At 47.1% G+C, this 20,656-nt stretch overlaps 1 protein-coding gene across 2 annotated transcripts in view; it reads right to left on the reverse strand.

Annotated features, from left to right (window-relative positions):
* Window positions 1-6,074: 6,074 nt before the first annotated feature.
* The window catches only part of CACNG3 (calcium voltage-gated channel auxiliary subunit gamma 3), a 66,809-nt gene continuing 52,227 nt past the window's right edge, over window positions 6,075-20,656 (reverse strand). Inside the window, exons 2-4 of one of the 2 annotated variants that reach the window (XM_081170933.1) lie at window positions 16,150-16,233; window positions 11,575-11,709; window positions 6,075-7,613 (exon numbers count right to left, since the gene is read on the reverse strand). In XM_081170933.1, the coding sequence (XP_081027059.1) occupies window positions 7,099-7,613; window positions 11,575-11,709; window positions 16,150-16,233 (734 nt within the window). In that variant the 3' untranslated portion in view covers window positions 6,075-7,098. Of the gene's footprint in view, window positions 7,614-11,574; window positions 11,716-16,149; window positions 16,234-20,656 lie in introns of both variants that reach the window. The other variant, XM_081170932.1, reaches the window with a different exon arrangement.

Genomic DNA, 20,656 nt, shown 5'->3' on the forward strand with positions numbered 1-20,656 from the left:
AGCTGTTCAACAATGGCATGGACCCCTTTGGAAGGTGGTGGACTCTCTTTCCTTGAAGGTTTTCAAACAGAGGTTGGATGACCATCTGTCAGGGGTTCTTCAGCTGTGATTTTTTGTTCTGCAGGGGGTTGGACTAGATGACCCTTGGGGTACCCTCCAACTTTCATTTCTATGATTCTAATGCAGTTTTCAGGCCATTTTCTTCCAGTCTGGGAGGACTGGTGATTCTGGAGTATGCCATGTCCTGACAAGCACAATACTTCCAGAGTTGTAGAATGAGAAGTTCATTATGTAATGTGGACCCCAAATTGCTTCCCTGCTGTTCCTGTCTGCAGTCTTCAACTCTTCAAAGAGAGGGATTAAAAAAAATTGTTTTGTTGAAGTGTAGGTCTCTGGTGAAAATAGTATAGGAGCAGGCAGGACTGATTGCATGATTTGGGTCTGCCTACAGCTTTCATATGGAGAAAATGTTTCTAGGGAATAGACGGAGGCCCTGCCTGCAGAATCAGTTGACGAGTCAATAAACCAGCTGTGATTCTTAATCCAGGATTGTGCTTTTGCAGGTATGGGTGATGAGATCTGCTAATGGCAGTGGGAGCAGAATCATTACCAGCAAAGTATTGCCCCTTCCCCTTCTTGCAAAGATTGCATTCCAGCAGAATGAAATGTCTGGACTGCACGTGTGTGCTAATAAACCTGCCTGGAATCTTTATATAACTCAATTAAATGCAGCAGTTTAGTTTCCAGAACCTGTGTAGAGCTCAATGCATAGGATGATTTAGGTCCAGCAGGCAACCTGCTGGTCACAGTTAAGGAGACAGGGAGTTTATGCACCTGATCTTGGCCAATACCCTGATCCTGGGCAAGAACTATGGCAGAAAAAAAGACACAGAGGTTTGCCTTTCAGCCCCCCCTTTCCCCATTGCTCTCTCAGTTGAGCTCCAGTTGCTCAGTCCTCATGAGGTTTGACTCCACTTCTGTCGAGAGGTGAATATGCTGGAGAGGTGCTGCCAGTCAGAGCAGACAATACTGAGCAAGAGGGACTGATGTTCCGACTTGGTATAGGGCATCTTCCTATGCTCTCCAACCAACTGTATTTACAGCACAAGGCCTGGCCAGTCCAGAGGCGTCAATGTGCCTGCCAGTCAGAGGGCACAGTGCTGCACAGTCAATTGCTGTCAGGGACTGGGCAGAGGAGGAATGGTAGAGACCGCCTCCCCATCCCGACCCTTCCAGGGAGAAGGAAGAGGAAGACAGTATAGATTTACAACAGTGGGCTGATGGAGGTTACTGCTCAGAGGCAGATGTTGGGGAAAAGTTAGGAGAGGAGGAACCAGAGCAGCAGCTGGCTGACATCTTGTCATTAGAAAGCATTCCAGACCCTCCATCTCCCAGAACCCAGTGAGCCTTAAAAGTAGGAGAGCAAAGAACTCAGAGACAGAGGGCACATAGCAGCACCCATAGAACTGACGAATGAGGAAGTGGGAGAGATATAGTGTGTGTGTGTGTGTGTGTGTGTGTGTGTGTGTGTGTGTGTGTGTGTAGATTCACTTGGGACAACACCATTATCCAAGAGGCTGGGTTCTATAGCCTCTCTCTATAAAGACTGAAATAAAAAAGGACGGTGAGAAACTTTTCCTAGTCTTTATACTTTCCCGGGCAACCAGCTGGCAGCCGCTGACAGCATCCTGACACCTGCATGGCTTGGGGACCTTTATACAGACAGACTCACAAGAACATAGCTTACGAATAGGCTGCTGGATCAGGCCAATGGCCCATCTAGTCCAGCAGCCTGTCATTACAGTGGCCAAACAGATCCCCCATTTGGAAAACCTTCTAGCAGGATTAGAGGACAAGAGACCGTTCCCCTCCTGGGGTGTCCAGCAAATGGGATTCAGAAGCACTGCTGCTTCTAGCTGTGGAGGTAGAGCATAGCTACTGTGGCTAACAACCATCGCTAGCCCTCTCCTCTATGAATTTGCACCAGCCTAAGCCATCCAGGTTGGTGGCCATCACTGCCTCCTGCACACAGCTGTCAATGTTTCCCTTTTTTAAAGGGAAATTCCCTTATTCCGAATGGGATTCCTGACAAGAAAAGGGAAAAGTTGACAGCTATGCTCCTGCAGGAGGGAGTTCCATAGCTGAACCGTGAGCTGCATGGTTCTTCTTCCCACACTTTGCTTTCCAGCAGAAGCACTAGAGCTTTCCAGGAGAGTCTCTGCAATGGATTGTATAACTCTTGCTTTAAAAAGGATGAGAGGGAACTGAATTTTTTCCAAGCGAACCCAAGTTAAAAGAATCTGCTTGGGACCCTCCTCTCCCCCCACCCATGATGTCTTTCAGGGATCGCCAGCTTGCATACCTCCACTGCCGGTGGGCTTGAAGGCCACCTTCCTGCTGTTGGCATTTTGTACGTTCCTTTCAGAGTGGCCCCCTCCCACTCAGCGCGGCGAATGCCCCACACGGCTCCATGTGTTACGCTCAGGAGAGAAATACCTCCAGAGGGTTCCGCTATGAGCTGGCACCAGGATCCGCCCCCTCTGCTGATCCACAGGCACATCTCTCCTCCACAAAGCAGCTGGTCCGTGCTTGGCATCGCGAGTCAGCATCCCACAGTTGGCCACGTCACCCATCGCTGCCACAAATATCTCATTCTTGGATCTAACTCAATGGAACCGAGTTCTTCGTTCTCAAAATATCTTCTTCCAGGGGTAGGACGAGACTCTCTCTCTCTCTCAAAAACAAACACCCTCAACAACTTTGATCCTCCTCTTACAGTCGCAGGTTTAAGCTGCAATTTCCAAAATGCTGACTGGGGCTGGTGCGAGTTGTAGGCTGAAACATTTGGAAGTCACCATGTATTTAAGATGGTGCTCAAGTGACACACTGGAACATGCTTTATACAGAGTCAGATCAATGCTGCATCTAGCTCAGTACTGTCTGCACTGACCGGCAGCAGCTCTCCAGGCTTTCAGACAGAAAACCGAGGACTGAACATGGGACTTTCTGCATGCAAACCAGAGGCTCCACCACTGAGCATGTGTGTCTCAAAGTCTCCCACTGCTTTAAGGAGCCCCCCTCCCATTACACCCCAGCCTAGCAAAAGTCTTCTCCACCTCCACCCACCACCCTTCCTGTAACAGACCATACAGGAAGTCTATGTCTGTTTTATGGTTCACAGTCAGGAACACTGCCTCTAGCAAAAAAGCTGCATTTAATATTGATAAGTTTTGCATTTTAAATATTTTTCAAGGACACAGAGGTCCTAGGAAGGGTGCTCTCAAAATACGTTTGCAAGCAGAGGGAATATGCTTGCAGTTTTCTCTCCTTCAGTGAGTTTATAAAAGAAGCTTCAGCCATTTGAGTATTTCCAATTTTTTGTCCTCCACCCACCTCAACATGATGTTTCCCCTAAGCCCACCAAAGATCTACAGATGAAGGGTTGTAGACTATTTTTAAAATAATAATAATAATAATAATAATAATAATAATAATAATAATAGTCGTCAAGTGGGAACTTGGGGGTAAAAGAAAACATTTGGATGCTGCTTAGCTTTGGTCTCCTGCTATGTCGCTCTTTATTTTAAATACTATTTAACAGTTTTTCCTCCAAAAGAGGCTGGCCACAATTTGAGTTTCAGGACACTAAGGCAAACATAACAGGTGTTCTTGCCATTATACAAATCTATGGTGTCACCACATTTGGAATACTGTATATAGTTCTGGTTGCCTCACCTCAAAAAGGATATTGTACCCTCGTGATGCTGGCCCACCCTCGTCATGGCTGACAGGGCTTGAGGAGACAGGGACATGGTGCTGATGGGGACCGGAAAAAAAAAGGATATTGTAGAGTTGGAAAAGGTTCAGAAAAGGAAAACCGGAATGATCAAGGGGAGGGAGCGACTTCCCTATGATGAAAACTTACATTGTTTGGGACTTTTTAGTTTAGAAAAAAGGCAAGTAAGAGGGCACATGATAGTAGTTTATAAAATAATGTATGACATGGAGAAAGTGGAAAGAGAAAAGTTTTTCTCCTCCCATGACACTAGAATTCGTGGACATCCGATGAAACTGAATGTTGGAAGATTTGGGAAGGATAAAAAGAAAGTCCTTCTTCCTGCAGCACATAATTAATCTATGGAACTCACTCCCATGGTAGGTAGGGATGACCACCAGCTTGGATGGCTTCCAAAGAGAATTGGACCGATTCAAGGAGGGTATCAATGACTGCTAGCCACAAGGGCTCTGCTCTGGTTCCACAGCTGGAGGCAGCAATGCTTCTGAATACCAGGTGCCAGAAACGACAGGAGGGGAGAGGGCTCTTGTGCTCAAATCTTGCCTGTGGGTTTCACACAGGCATCTGGTTGGCCACTGTGAGAAAAGAATGCCGTGCTGACCCAGCTCTTAAAATGTTCTTATTTTTCAGACACCTTCGCTGAACTGTCTCCAATGCTTAAGCCTTGTTTGTTCAGACCAGTCTACCCAGACACAAAATTCCAATATGTGTATTTGTTTAAAAACGGTTGTCTCCCCCCTGTTTTTTTATTCAATTTTGTACATCTACTTGTCTTTAAAGTTTGATTTTATCAGTGTTTTCCTTTTGACTATTTTCTATTGTGTTTACCTAAACCGCTTAGTGAAGGGACGCGGGTGGCTCTGTGGGTTAAACCACAGAGCCTAGGACTTGCCAATCAGAAGGTCGGCGGTTCAAATCCCCGTGACGGGGTGAGCTCCCATTGCTTGGTCCTTGCTCCTGCCAACCTAGCAGTTTGAAAGCACATCAAAGAGCAAGTAGATAACTAGGTACCACTCCGGTGGGAAGGTAAACAGCATTTTCATGCGCTGCTCTGGTTCACCAGAAGCGGCTTAGTCATGCTGGCCACATGACCCGGAAGCTGTCTGTGGTCAAACGTAGGCTCCCTCGGCCAATAAAGTGAGATGAGCGCCGCAACCCCAGAGTCGGTCACAACTGGACCTAATGGTCAGGGTTCCCTTTACCTTTACTTTTTAAAGCTTTCTAGATAAGGGGGGGGGGAATACAGCCCGTATTTAGGGAAAAGAGCTCTCCCTTAGAGGCCACTTCCCATCAATAATTACCTGATTCAGCACTCCCCCCAACCCATAAAAAGACTTTTGCATTAAAGGGCACTTGGCTGGTACCTTTTGGAGAAACCATTGGGTGGGCATAGGGGGAAATGCCAACCAGCTTAAACAAACAGAGGCAGAGTGTCTTGGCCATTCTGGGATCAAAAGTAGGATGAAAATTGGGGTGGGCTCAATATCAGCCAGTTAGGTCACTATTTAAAATTAAAGTTATAGGTAAAGGTAAAGCATCCCTGGATGGTTAAGCCCAGTCAAAGGCAACTATGGGGTTGCGGCGCTCATCTCACTTTCAGGCTGAGGGAGCCAGTGTTTGTCCACAGATTGCTTTTGGGTCATGTGGCCAGAATGACTAAATTGCTACTGGCGCAACAGAACACCGTGACAGAACCCAGAGCACATGGAAATGCCATTTACCTTCCCGCCACAGCAGTACCTATTGATCTTCTTGCACTGGCATGCTTTCGAACTGCTAGGTTGGCAGGAGCTGGGACAGAGCAATGGGAGCTCACTCCATCGCGGAGATTTGAACCGCTGACCTTCTGATCGGCAAGCCCAAGAGTCTCAGTGGTTTAGACCACAGTGCCACCCACATCCCTACGTCACCATGTGCAAGAGGAAGGCTAAGGTAAGCCAGCAGACTGCTTGTCCCTTTTCTTCCCCAGGTCTTCAAAGCTGACTGCCTTTCCATGTTCCACCTGCCAAGGTGTGTGTGTGGAGAGATATATTTGGGGCAGAACACAGCAGATGCTCTTGGCAGCTCCAGGAAAATATATTGCATGTAAATTGCAATTCACAGGTGGGGCTTCCTTGAAGTTGACAGTGGTAGCATTTGCGCTGATTCCTCAAGAAAGCTGCTGACTGATCTTCACTATTTTGCAATATGAATAAAAAACCCCTCCCATGTTCCCCATCCATATATTGCTCCCTGCCCCATGCCTTCCTTTACCAACAAAAGGCCTCTGAATCACAAATGCTGATCCGAATGTGTTTTATTGGTATATATTTGCTTTCCTTGGACCTTTCAAACATTCCAGATATCGACCGCCCATCTGTACAGGACATAGACTGGTGCTGCAGCTGGAAAAGCAGATTGCAAACTCAACCACACATAATCTTCATGGTGTCCAGAGATCTACCTCTGGGCATGAGAGAGTGAGCTCATCCTACCTGCAATGTCAAAAGCTGACCCACAGATGGCAGATGACGACCAGCACCTTGGGAGAGATGGAGGAGGGGGAGCATTTGCCTCTCCCCACCTGACCCGGAGTCCTTGATGGGAGCGTTGAAGATGCGAGAAAAACACAGAGCCCTCCCTAAACCCACAGAAATGGCTCCGGGCCATCTCTTCCAACCACATGGCAGGAAATGGGATTCCAAGCTATTTAATGCATGCACACAAAAACAGACAGCCCCCACCCCAACCCCCCCAGCATCACTCAATACAATCCAGATGGAAGAAGGGACAATGGTCACAGTCTTCTCTCACACACTCAGGTTCGCCGTTTCGTGCTTGGAGATTTCCCACAGAGGTGATTTCGGGATGACCACAGCGCGCAAGTGGGATTTCCGTGGGGGGACCAATAGCCATGGGGTACTCCCTACATTCCTGATGGGACCTCCTGGCAGTCCAATGGGAACCCCTTTTGCTGTGCATGTGGCAAAGCTACAATGTCTGTTCTTGCTCAAAGAAGGAGAGGTTTGGGAATTGGGGAGGCTCAGCGGCAGTCAAACCAAAGCCACAACCGCTCGGGCTTAGCAAGTGGAGATTCGAGGATTTCAAAAACGAAACGGAAAAAACGAAGTCCTCAACCCAGGTTGCCCGTGAGGGGCAGGACCCCCGCCGAGGGTTTCTTCTGAAAAACAAAGTTTCACTGGTTACACCATCACAGGGGGCGGGTCATGTCATGCAGTCTCAACGATACACCTCTATACATGGCAGCCAGCAGGGCAGCTCTGACTGCCAGGACTCTCAGCCAACCAGGGGTGCGGCTGGCCTCAGACTGGTGTGGTTCGTCTGTTGCCTGGATTGTTGTGTAAGGACTCCTTGAACTCTTTGGGGAGGGAGTTGTGAATCTGTAAAAACCCGTGATCTCTCTCTGAGTTGAGCAGTGTCCCAATAGTCAGCTTGGAAGGATCCCTGGAGAGGGTGAACATGGAGATGTCGGTGGACGGGATGGTGTTGAAGCCTTTGCCGATGGGGGACAGGTCCCTGGACCTGGGCTCCGTGGAGCGCGAGCTGGATCTCCTTCGGAACCGGTACCGGTAGGTAGGCAAGCGGGCAAAGGTGGACTTCTTCAGCAGCGCCACGGAATGGGTCTTGGCTCGGATCTGGCGGTGCTTCTCGATGTACATGTGGACGGCAATCACCCCCACCATCTCAGCAATGATGAAGGATAAGGCCCCGAAGTAGAAGGACCAGCCGTAGGAGTAACTCTTCTTGGAGTCGCTCTGCCCAGGGTCCCCGGCGTTGGCAGAGATGTAAACGATAATCCCGATGATGTTGCTTAGCCCTGAAGGGAAGAATCAGAGGAGGACTAAAGTAACTTTGTGCGGAACAGAGAAAGACAGTGACATGCTGGTTAACTTTATATGATATACGATATACGATATACGATATACGATATACGATATACGATATCCAATATCTTTATTGTCATTGTCCCATACAGAACAATGAAATTGAAAAACTACATAAAACATTCAAAACCCCCTAAAAACTCTGAAACCCCGCCCCGTTTTAAAATACAATATACTATAGAGACTCCTTATGCTGCGTTTAGAACCAGAATTGAATTTGAGTAGAAACTGTTTCTTAGGCGGCTAGTCCTGGTCTTTATAACCCTATACCTTCTTCCAGAAGGCAGAAGCTGAAAGAGATAATTTCTGGGGTGCGTACTATCCTGTTACAGTTAGTTTCGTTATTAAAGAAGCAGAGCAGAGAACACACAGGGGCTTCTAAGGGTTGTTCCTGTCTAGATGAAGCAGTTGCCTGGAGTGGATTGTAACTCCCTGCCTTCACTCTCTAACCCAAAGAACGCTCTCTGTTTCTGCCTGGCTCTCTGCTCTGCGACATGCAGTAGATGCCTTGTTCTAGGAGTGGAAGGGCTTGCAGGCTGTCAGGAGAGAAACTGTCAGGGTGGCTCTGGTGGAGCCGTCAAGTCTGATTCCTGTGGGCTGGGGCACCTGCCTGTTTCCTCCTCTTCATCCTCCTCCAAGCTCCCAGCCTCCAGCACTTCCCAGCTTTTCCCCTCCTCTGGGGTGTGGCTGGTTTCCCACCACCAGGAGCCAGGATCCAAACCCTCTCCCTCTGTGCTTTCCCTGGGGGGCTCTGGGTCAGGCGGCTTCTGCCACTCTTCCCTATCCAGCCAGTTCCTGACACTTTGCTCATCCAGTCAGAGGAGATGAATGGGACTCTGCAGTATGCAAGGGATGAGCTGGTGGCACACAAACACCAACATATTTGGGCAAGTCATGCGATTTTCATTTCAACACTTTTGCTCTCCACCCTTCTGGCTCCATTTGGTCTCTTCCAACTTTGCATGCCTATGAATGGGATATCTGGGTATCTGTCCCAAAAGGGCCATAGAGCAGAACATCTGCCCTGAAAGCAGAGGGTTCCTGGTTCATCCCCCAACATCTCCAGGTAGGACTGGGAGTGTCTACTGCTTGACAGCTGATGGAGACCCAATGCAACAACACTGAGCTAGATGCACCATCAGTTTGACTCAGTATTAGAGAGCTTCCAGCATTCCTGCCTGACACCAGCACCAGCCAGCCAGCACCCCAGGGGCATTTTCTGGGCTCTGTGTGAAACCAGAGGGGGGGGGGACCCTTTCAGCTAACATGCACGAGGCACCCCCCCTTGCTTCCTCGCCACAGAGGAGCTTTGTGTTGCGTTAATGAGCCAAGAGCGTTTTGTTTGCTGCTTTGCGTCTCTACTCCTCTCAGCTGAAGAAGTGAGAACAATGCTCTCTGTCTTTTTTTTAGGGTGGAGCATTTGCGGAGGGAGCCCAAGACAAAAGATTTCCTGGAGACAAAGATACTGTCATGAAATAGCCCATAACAGCAGTCAGGAAGGAAGCCATTTGCCACTTGCTCGCATTCCTCTCCAGATGGCTGCTCCTCTCCAGATGTTGAATTGGCCAGGGCAGTGCAAAGGCACAGCAGCCTCCTGGGAATGGGAGAGGCTTGGTTTCCGCAGGTTCTGCCAAACCAGTGTTTCCCAAAGTGGGTGGTACCTCCCCCTGGGGGTCACTAGGATTCTTGGGGAGGGGTTGATAAGAGTCAAGGGGGGGGCAGGGGGCACCAAAAGTGTAAATGACTATCAGCCTTTGAAAAGCTGGTATCACGGAATCATGTTCATCAGCTGCATTGAATTAATTAAACCACATAGTTTTAATTGGATTTTGAATAAATGTGCAATTAATTGTTACTGTTTCGAATTTTATTGTGTGACTATCTTCCTTAGTGGGTCATGGATGTATACCCCTAGTATACCCCTGTAGTACCCGTTCCACCTTTGGAACTCCCTGCAACCGGATTGGTCTCATGTTTGACCTCTTTGCAATGGAAACCACTCTTCTGAATAATGCTTTTTATAGGGCAGGCCTGTGCAGGGGCTGGGGCAGCTGGGTACACTTGCCCTAGGCCTCAGAGGGCTAAGCTGGCTGGGCTACCCTGCAAGAGGCTGCCTGTTTTTTTGTTTGTGTTTATAACTTTGTTCTAACAAGACTCCCACCTTGGACCTCAGATAAGCTCTGTACAGGCCTGGGCAGGGTTCACCCAAGTATCCCAGAAAAATGGGGCATCCCATTGTCTTGCATGAGAGCACAGCGGCCATTTGGTGTGCTGTGATCTCAAGTGATAACATACCAAGACCAGAAAAAAGCAACCCCCAAAGTTTCCCCCCCCCCGGGCTGCAATCTCATGGTGCATTTTTGGGTGCCTTGTGAGCTTGGCCCCCCAAAAAGCATGTTTTTTGGCCTCAGTGATCTCGCTCTGGTCACATGACTGACTTGGGAGCATGGGAGGGAGCACATGGACCCCGGTTTGGGAACTCAAGGTGTTGGAGGGTATAGTAGGGTACGGGGCACTAGGATGAGTCTATGGAACCAAGCCGGCTGTGGCCCCCCCCAAAGCTGACTGCTTTGATAGGTAGAATTTGCAGTACTACAGGTACCACAACATACCTATTCTGCGTTTGCAAGAACTTGATCATTTAAGGTGGCACAGGAAGGCAGCAGCAAGAGACTGTCGAGAAAATACAGCCTGGAACAGGTGCATTTTGAAAGCTTGCTTGCAAGCCTGAACAGTATCCGTCCAGCTGGCAGTTCCAGAACTGTGGAGCCACCACACAGAGAGAGTGCTTGTACTACCAATTTCATTTATTTTCCTGGTGGCCGTACAAGCAGGACCTCAGAACCTGGCCTTAAATATCTGGGCAGGATTGTATGACTGGAGGGAGTCCTTTAGCTACCTTGGTCCCAAGACATTTCTGTTATTCAGTGGTTACCCTTTTACTGTGCTGCCCTGAATTATCTTATTTACTCCTCTGGTTGTTTCCCTAAAGGCAATTGCATCCTGCCAAGAAACAAAGGTTGGCTTAGCTTTCCAGAAAATGCGGAGCATCCTCAGAAAAGCACAGCATCCTCCAACACACACACACACACACACACACACAGAGAGAGAGAGAGAGAGAGAGAGAGAGAGAGAGAGAGAGAGAGAGAGAGAGCTTAGCTAAGACATCACACAGGGCTTATCAGCTCAACCTTTAACTTCAGAATTAAGATGCTGCTGTTGAGCGCCAGTTCTGAGTTTTGTAAAATACATCAAAGTACACAGAAACTGCTCTGAGAGGGATTCTGGGGCTCCAAATCCCTTTGAAGCTGCTGTTGCTGCAGCAGCAGCTCAGAGACATAAGAAGTTGCCTTATACTGAGTCAGACCTTTGACACTTCCAGCTCAGCATTGCCGACATTGATGGGCAGCAGCTCTCCGGGGTGTCAGGTAGGGGACATTCCAGACCTACCTGGAGATGCAGAGAACCGGACCTGGGACCTTCTGCATGCCAAGCAGGGGCTGTGCCTACTAAGCTTTGGCCCTTCCTGACCTAAGCAGCAGTTCTTGGCAAGGGTTAATGGGCAAGGAGGAGGAGGAGGGCTCAATCTACACACAGAATCACTGCATCCCATATCCAAATATGGAGATGTTGGGGGATGAACCTGGAACCCTCTGATTTCAGGGCAGATGTTCTGCTCTATGGCCGTTTTGGGACAGATACCCAGATATCCCATTCATAGGCATGCAAAGTTGGAGAGCCAGAAGGGTGGAGAGCAAAAGTGTTTCCTTCTGGGAGTACGGTATTCAAATCTGGTTGGCACCCCATTGCTGGGAGTCAGCCTTGGCAGCAAAGGCCAGAGCTTTAATCTTATGCCAGGCAGCATAGACAGTGGAGAAGTGACTTGGGACTCACCTGCCGATACAAAAAAAATCCCTGCACTCAAGATGACGTTGAGTTTGCTCTTGTAGAACTCACTGGCTGCCACACAGAGACCTCCGAAGAACAGCAGACCCACACTCAAGATGGGGAAGATACTGGATGCTCTCACTGCACCTGGACGAGGAGGAGGAAGGAGAAGGGGAAGAGGCAAATCCTGCTCAGACTACACTCATAGAATCATGAAATCATAGAATTGTAATGTTGGAAGCCACCACAAGGAGCATCTAGACCAAATTCCTGCAATGAAGGAATCTTTTGCCCAACATGGGGCTCAAACCCTCGACCCTGAGATTAAGAGCCTCATGCTCTACAGACTAAGCAATCCCTCACATCATTACCATAGCATGTTTGTTAAAGTACTAGTGGAGGCTAGTCCATTCAGGCGACTGGTATTATGACATATTTATTACCCCACCTTTTCCTCCAAGGGGCTCAAGGTGGGTTGTGTGATTCTCCTCCTGCTCATTCTATCCGCACAATAACCCTGAGAGGTAGTGGCTGAGAGAGACAGTGATTGGGCCAAAGTCATACCCAGGGAGCTTCATGGCCGAGCGGGGAGTCTCAGTCTATGTTAGTGCTGATTTAGTTGCAGGTCAGCACAGAAACTCAGAGATGAGCAGTAAAGTTTTAAGGAAACAGAATACAAACAGAGAAACCTATGGGCAAGACTGGCCCCAGTAAAGCATTCTTAAACTCCGTAGGGGAGGGCTGCCCCCATTGTGCTCTCTCTGCTTTTTGCTCTGCAAAGCTCTTGGAGACAAGACTGGAGGGGAGCTGAATACAGTAGAACCGGCTGGCTCCCGTGAATCTGTTGCAACCTTAGCCTCCCCTCCTCCTCAGCAGCCTGTCCTATGTCTGCAGTGCTTTCTGCCTCTTCCTCCTCTCTCTCATTTGAGCCTGTTGCTTGTTCTGCATCCAACCATTCTGCCCCCTGCACTTTCATCCTCTGACCTGTCTTCCATGTCCCACCACCACTCCTCTGGCTTGGAGCCTTCCTCTTCTGAAGCTTCTCTAGGGGGTCTCTGGCTGGAGCTTCTCACCACTCCTCATCACCCATCCATTCTTTGACAGTCTAGCACTCTACCCTCTAAAGGTGGAAGAAAGGCCCACCCATCAGCCTGGAGGGAAACGTCACCTAACTGTAGCTCTTGAAATCTTGCTTATTCTTTGGGGGATGCTGGTGAGGACCCTGAAATGGCCAGCTAAGGTCCTTGTCTTTAAAGAAACTAGTTCAGCAACTGCCTCTCTTAAATTCTAACCCTCACTGGCTACAGGACCCCAAGAATGGAAAGGGATTTGGGACATCACCCAGACTGATCAGAAGCTCAGCTCTGGTGCAAGGACCAGAGAAGCACAGTTCAGTTCAGAGAAGCCTTGATTAAAGTTCCACCCACCAATGTCATGAACCCACCAGCTTAAAACCTGCCCAGGGCTTAGGCTTGCCTCTCCCTTAGTTTCTGTGCTGCCCTTGAAGAACTCAGTGGGATGTGGGGGGAGGAAGTTGCTGTTAGTGTAGCTGTCCCTGGTATAGCATCTCTGTCAAGATATGACAAGCACTTTCTGGAAGCAATTGAAGACATTTTTGTTCTAACAGGGTCTTTACCACGAGTGTCTCTTTGTTAGGGGTTTAGTCTTGTTTTAAATGAATTTGTTGTTTTTGTGTTTTAACTGGGGTTTTTTTATAAAAAGTTTCTTGATTTTACATACTTTAGTAAATAATAGAATAAGTTGCCCCCTCCCCACTTTAATTTCCCCAACACAAGGTTTCAAAGCATTTTTATTAAGAGTCACTTTATTAAAATCTGTTCCACAGATTTCTATGCATTTTTGGTGGTTTATAACCATGTTCCTTTGAAGAAACATATGTAATAAAGCTAAACCACATTTTGTTAAAGTTATTGGATTTCTTATGTTGTGTTCTTTCCTGAACTTTGCTTGTCAATTTCTCCATTAAATCCAAATCTCCGTTATAACTGCTTTTAATTAACTTGTGCATGAATTGCCCTGAGAGGGTGGTTTAGAAGGCAATGAAAATGGGTGGCCCCCACCCAACACTTACAAAGGGTTATATTCTGGGCCCACCGCGCGCAGAAGTGAAATAGTGTGAAGTGGGAAGCACCCTCTAAGCACCCTTAAATTGCCCTTTGCCGCTCTCTCTCCAATCCAGACCAAAAATACCGTATCCAAAAATATCCACAACTTGAACTGAAGCTCTGGGGTTGACTGCAGGCTGGAGGACGAGCTGAAAAGTGGCAGCCACTGCTACTGTACCACACACACCAGCTGTTAGGCAGGGAGGCTGAGCAGCCTAAACAAAGTCTTGCTGCGCCTCCAGTCTCTTCAGGGCTTCCTCCGCCCTCACTGATATCCATTTCAGGCCCTGGGGAAGACTCTCCAGCACTTCCAGGTTTGAATTGAATTAGTTATTTATTTCCTGGTGCCACGCATATATGCATGTCGATCGCATGTAAGTGGGGGGACGCCTGCACATTCATGATGATGAGGATGAAGAAGGACAAGGAGCAGGAGGAGACAAAATGAGAGTTAGTTGGCTCTGCCTGTCACTGGCTCTGGCGCCACCTACTGTTGGGCTCCCTTCCTTCTGACCCACCAATCTCTACTGCTCTATGGAGACACATTGTGACAGTGAGTCTGGGAAGGGCGCTGCTCCCACATTGGTTCCGCTGCACACAAGCCAAATAATATCTCAACGTGGGATCGGTTGTCCAGACCGACATAATTATTTCTTGCATTTTTGCTATTTCCTACATCTTGCCAGCCCAGGCAGCTGCCTAGATTTCTCCTCCTGATAATCAGGTAAGCCCTGGAGCTTTTAATTTACTGGGAACATTTTTTTTTGAGGACTAAATCCTCTGTCAAGTGATGGGGGATGAATTTGTTTGGTCTGTTTGTCACAGAGGACTGACTCGAATTGACATTTCCAAATTCTATTGTGGATCAGAATGCAACTATCACCTGGACTGTGCACAGAGGCACCAGCTTCCAGTGGTGATATAGGGGGAAGGGATGGGCAATGTTGTGCGTGTGACATTGTGTGTGATGTCGGGGCATCAGAACGAGCCAGGGGCAGAACCAAATGTGGCAACAGTATGGCTTCAATGACTGGCAGCTCCTCCTCCTCCTCCTGCCATTGCCACTGGTGGGGGGCTGCTTCAGTCCTCTTTCTCTTGCATGGCAAGAGAAGGAGAAGGAGCCAGTCACTAAAGCCATGCCATGCTTGGTTCCATGCTCAGCCTCCTCCACCCCCTGAATTTTTGGGACTTTAGGGGGGCATAGCCCCCTACCAAAAAATATTGGCGGCTGCCCACAAGGGCTCGGCCCCCATGAGTTGGCCCCCATGGCTATGCAGTTTGTCTCAAAAATGTCTGCATCAAGATATGCATCTTTACAATAAAAATGCATACAAAATGCATATTTTGGGGAGGAAATGCACTGGGAAATGTGTATTTTTCAGGAAACGTGTACAAAACACACATAATTTACATGTGGATTTTTCATGGGTTCTTTAGGAAAGTCTGCAAAAATAGGGGGCAGAACAGACTGAGGGAAACGGATAAGGATGGGGCTTAAGCCGATCTGTCCATCCCTTCACTCATCACATCCTGCCCAAGTGACTAGATTTTGAAACAAATATAATATCTTGTGATGAGGGATGGGGAGAAATTCAACTTGGTTTGCATTTGGATGAGAAACTGCCTAATTCACCCTTGAAGAACTGAAACACAGGGATCCTTTGAAATTTGCACTTATTTAACAATGCAGCTCTCCAGTCAAAAGAAATGTAGAGAAATGCATATACTAGGGGAAAACATGCATAAAATTGATGAGAATGACATTCAGCGATGCATTATATTAGGAAAACACAAGATGAGCCTGCTGGATCCAGCCACTGGTCCATCTAGTGCAGCCTCCTGTTCTTACAATGGCCAACCATATGCCCTCAAGTAAGACCTGAGCACAACAGCAGCTCTCTCTGCTTGTGATTCCTAGCAACTGGCTTTCAGAGGCATGATTTCCCAGTGCAAAAAATATGCTTGCCATAGAGAAATGTGTTTATCTGGAGAAATTCACACAGAAAAGCTGACAAAGTTTCATGCGGATTAAAAGAAGAAGAAGAAGAAAAAGAATCCTCAAACTGCTGCAGAAATACGAATTGAATTTAATATTGGAAAAACAAGAGAACCAAAACGGATAGATTTGCCTATCCCTTTCAGAGATACGATCTTTTAATGATGTCAGTCCAAGGGAGAAAAGGACACTGTCGTAAATGAATGAAATAAGGAAAGTGATTAGTTAATGCACTGCATCGGAAAAAACACACCCCACAACCCACCCTTGATGCTCAGGGAAAATTCAAAAAAGCTCCATCGAAAGTGGGATTGACATATACTCTGACAAGGAAATCTCCAGCTGGATTTTGCTGGCCACTCAGTTGCCTACAGGGGTGAGCCCTATCCCTTCTGTGTGTAGAACCCCCCCCCCCCACAAGCACAGATTTGTAGTTGCCCGGGAGGTTGTAAACCTTACGCAGGAGGTATTCAGCTGCATCCTGTTCATAGTCAGCATCCTCTGGGAAATGATTGATTTGCTTACAGATTCCTCTGAACGTCCCTAAAGAATAAAGAAGAGAAAATATGCTTAAGAACACCGTAAGAGCTCTGCTGGATCAGACCCCTGGCCCACCCAGTTCAGCACCTTTGCCTCCCCAGCATACTCTCTCTCCAATAATGGAGGCACAACACAGGCATCCTAGAAACAAAGAATTGTAGAGTCCGGAGGGATCCCAAGGGTCAACTAGTCTAACCCTCTGCAATGCTGACAAAAAACCCCACCCTCTTGCCCTCTGTTCAATTGTCTCAGTCCGTCTTAAAACTGTCCAACATGGTGGCCATCACCAGATCCCAAGTGGATTTCATAATTTTACTATGATAGGGTTGGAAGGCAACCTCAAAGGCTCACCCACCCCCATTGATACAGAAAATACCTACAGCATCCCTGATAGGCTGCCATTTGGAATCTAAAAACCTCTAGTGAAGAACAGTCCACCATTCTCCAAGCAGTTCAGTTCCCCTGCCAGACAATTTTGATTGTTCGGGTTCATAAGTCTGCTGTTCTAGCCAAAGGCCATGACAAACGTGTATTAGTCAACATTATTGATAATATAGCACAGGACATACATCCATAAAATAAAAGTCCATAATATAAAAAAGATTTTGCCAAGTTCCTGAGCATTGTGTACCTCTGACAGCTCCAATTCTAATATTATTTTGCCTTTTTAAAATCCAATTTGCCAGCATCCACGCTGTAAGAGACAGAAGTTACCAGAGACACCAACACAATCAAATCAAATCAAGCCAAAACCATTTATAGCGATTTTATCTAACTCCTTTTTCTTTCTTTCTTTCTTTTTTGGCAGACAGTGCATAGAGGGCCACTCTCTGTGTTACGCAGCTATTATTGTCACTCAAAAGAAACTGAACCATTTCTGCCGGGGTGTTGCTAGTTGCTTATGTGAAGAAAGGTTTCAGAAAGTGATCTTTTGTATCTCTATAACAAGAGGAAGGCCAATAGAGAATGAGAGATGTCTTCCATCTGAGATGGACCATAAATGCCAAGTCTGCCTGTGTATAGGAGCTTGTTTTAACAACCATCCAAGACGGCAGTAGGTATCACATGGAGATGCAGTCCAATAAAGGCATTTCTTAAGGAAACTGGTGAGAGTTTGGTCAGAGAACCAGCTCTAAAATGCTCTGTCCTCATGAGTGGGTATCAAGGGGGAAATCTGGTGTTTCTAATTAGTTGTAGGTCCCTTCTGGATTCTATCCAGAAGAGCCAATCCCTTAGTTGACACGTATTCAAGGTCAAAGCAGAGCTCAGATCTGGAAAATAATGATAGTCTAGAACATCTGGACAAGCTGCTTTCCAGAATTGGTTATCACCCAGTTCCATATAGCACAGGAAAATGCTCAATAGGCATATGGTAGTAGCAATTTAAAATAAATTTACTTTAACTGAGCACAGTCTGCTCTTGCCATAATTGTTGGCCTCTTAGATTCTGTATGAAGAAGAGCTGCTGATATTCCTGATGGTAGAGAGTATAGCTTCTGAAAAAAAATAATATTCTGCACAGTTTCCAAAATTTTAATGGAGTTCAAATCAGAGCAAGTGCTTTGCTACCAAATACCCTTAGGTTCAACCAGCTGCCCTTCCTTATTGCAACAGAACTCCATCAATGTCCCTATGGCTTTCTGTGTTTTCACTTTCACTGTCTTCATATGACACCTCCAGGAGAGGGTTTCACTGAAGGGTACACCCAAGTATCTAAATAAGTGAATTTGTTCTATAGCTTGCTGATCTAAGCACCATTTATAACTAGGACTGTGCCAAAAATCACAATCTTGGTCTTAATTCTTCTCTTAACAGTATGTGCTGAACACCTCCAATAGATTTTTTTTTTGGGGGGGGGGCAATTGGGAAAGAGAGAGGAGCACTAAATCATCTGCATACATCAATATTAAGATATTTCTGTGCCTAATTACCGGAGAGGGGGAGTTTGAATTGGCTAAATATGGCACCAAATTGTTAATATAAACGTTAAAAAGAGTGGGAGCCAAAGTGCAACCTTGTTTCACTCCTTATGACATTTTAAAAGCATCAGTCATACCACCATTTAAACCTACTCTGACCCTCTTTTCTGTATTACTGTATAGTTCTTGGATCAATAGCAGAAGTCTGCAGTCAATGTTAGCAATTTGAAATTTCTCCCACAGTTTGTTTTGATTAATAGAGCTGGATGCAGCAGAAAGATCAATAAAGGCCACATAAAGACTATCCTTAATGTTCTTAGTATATTTCCTTACAATACGGTTCAGAGTAAAACTTTAATCAATGGTTCTGTATCCTCTTCTGAATCCTGCTTGTTCTTCATGAAAAATGTTATCTTGCAAACCATTCTGATGATTTTTGAAGGAGATGTAACGCATATAGCTTTGAGATGTCTAACAAGCTAAATGGCTGATAGTTTTGTGGATCCTTCCTATCACCTGTCTTATATATCAGGAAAATGATACTCATTTTCCATCCAGAGGGCATTTGGCTCATATTGTTTATGGTGGCAAACAAGCCAGCTGAGATAGACATCTGCCATTCTAAATATCCCTTAGAGAGTTCAGGTGGAGGCATATCTTCTCCAGGAGCTTTATTTGATTCCAGGCAAGAAATGAGGGCCTTTATCTCAGTCAGTAGAGCATGAAAGTCTTAATCTCAGGGCTGCGGGTTTGAGCCCCACGTTGCATGAAAGATTCCTGCATTTCAGGAGGTGGGGCTAGATGATCCTTGTGGTCTCTTCCAACTCTACAATTCTATGAATCTACGATTACAGGAGACTGGCTGCCATTCAAGTAGGTTTGAGAAATTCTCATACACTCATACACATACATGTGACTGCCTAGACTGACCACCAAATATGTTGGAGAAAGATGTCACCCAGTCAGAGGCAGGAACTGAGATTTCCTGTGATGATCTCACTTCATTTAAACCCTGGGCCACCAGTTCCCAGAAATTGTCTTCCATCTGCTCCATCACTGCTAGTCCCAATCCCTGCCACTGGGTTTTTGTATATTCAACTTTCTTGCTTTTGAGCAGACTCTTGCAGTGGCGTAGCGTGGGGGGGTGCAGGGGGGGGGGCCGGTCGCACCGGGCGCAACATCTGGGGGGCGCACTCGCACTCGCAGCTCTCTGCCCCTACCTGGCTCACTCACTCTCTCTCACTGCAGTGCTGGCTGTGCGAATCCGATCCGAGCCACTGGGTCGCCGCCCACTGTGGAGGGGGTGGGTGCCAGGCGTGCGGTGCGGAGAGAGAGCGAGGGACTATCTGGGGGAGGGACAGTGCAGCAGCCGCACAGCGCAGCGCTGAGCGCGGAAGAGAACCACACCAGACCAGACCAGGCAGCAGCAAGAAGAAGCTGGCAGCGGCGGCAGGTTAGGGGTTAGGGGGCGCAAATTACTTGCCTTGCCCCGGGTGCTGACAACCCACGCTACGCCGCTGGACTCTTGTATTCCAATCTATGTTTGACCAAATTTTCCATGGATTCTTACGCAAATCCTTAATAGCCTTAGCCAAAACTTTCCTAGCCATTTTGCATCAACCATCAAACCAGCCAAGGTGTGTTGACTGTTTGTAGTTATTAATTGTAGAAGTTATCTCATAGGGCCTGAGTTCTGTGACAATTTCCTGGAAGACACACTGGCAGAGGAATGGGGGGCAGGGGGAGCGTATTGCCCCGGTACCACCGGGGAGGGGGGTACCATTGCAGCTGCCCCCGGACATGCGCCACCCCTCCACTGCGCCGGGCACCATGACCCCGCGGGCGGTGCACCACGCCCCCGGGATGCACGCACGCCCCTGGGACGCATGACATGCCCCCGCGGGCATCAACATGATTTGGAGATTTGCTCATAAAAAGTTGGTGCAAACTCATCAGATAGTTACTATATAGTGTCTCTTGAATATCGCTGTTCAATCTGTGAGAGCATTTCAGTCTTTTCACACCATGTATTTCTCCACACACTCCTGCAGATTTGGTGGTTGGTATGCGTTCTGTGAAAGGACATGGGGTCACTGATATTTGAAAGCAATCACTTTCTGTTTGTTCTAATACTTCAAAGGTGTTCTCAGCAGTGAGTAATGAAGGAGCGACTATAATGTGATCGATAGCACTTCCACCACGCCTGCTCAAATAAGTATATTGACCCTTAGATATGTCTACAGGACTCCCGTGAGGAATATAGGAATTATGTTGGAATACAAATCCAACATTTTCAGGCCTGTGTATTATATTTCTTGTACAAATAACAATATTAGATTAGGAAAATATTTCCCAAGCCTAAAGGTACTAAAAAATCCTCTCTAATTGCTCCAGTCCACAAAAACGTATAAATGCTGAGGGGAATTTATGACTGAGCTGCTCTGGTTCGGGATCTTACATCTGCCTAAATCTTGGTGGTCAGGGCCAGACAGTTAGTAGGGAGAAGG

Source organism: Podarcis bocagei, assembly GCF_964188305.1.
Source record: "Podarcis bocagei genome assembly, chromosome: 14".
NCBI lineage: Eukaryota > Metazoa > Chordata > Lepidosauria > Squamata > Lacertidae > Podarcis > Podarcis bocagei.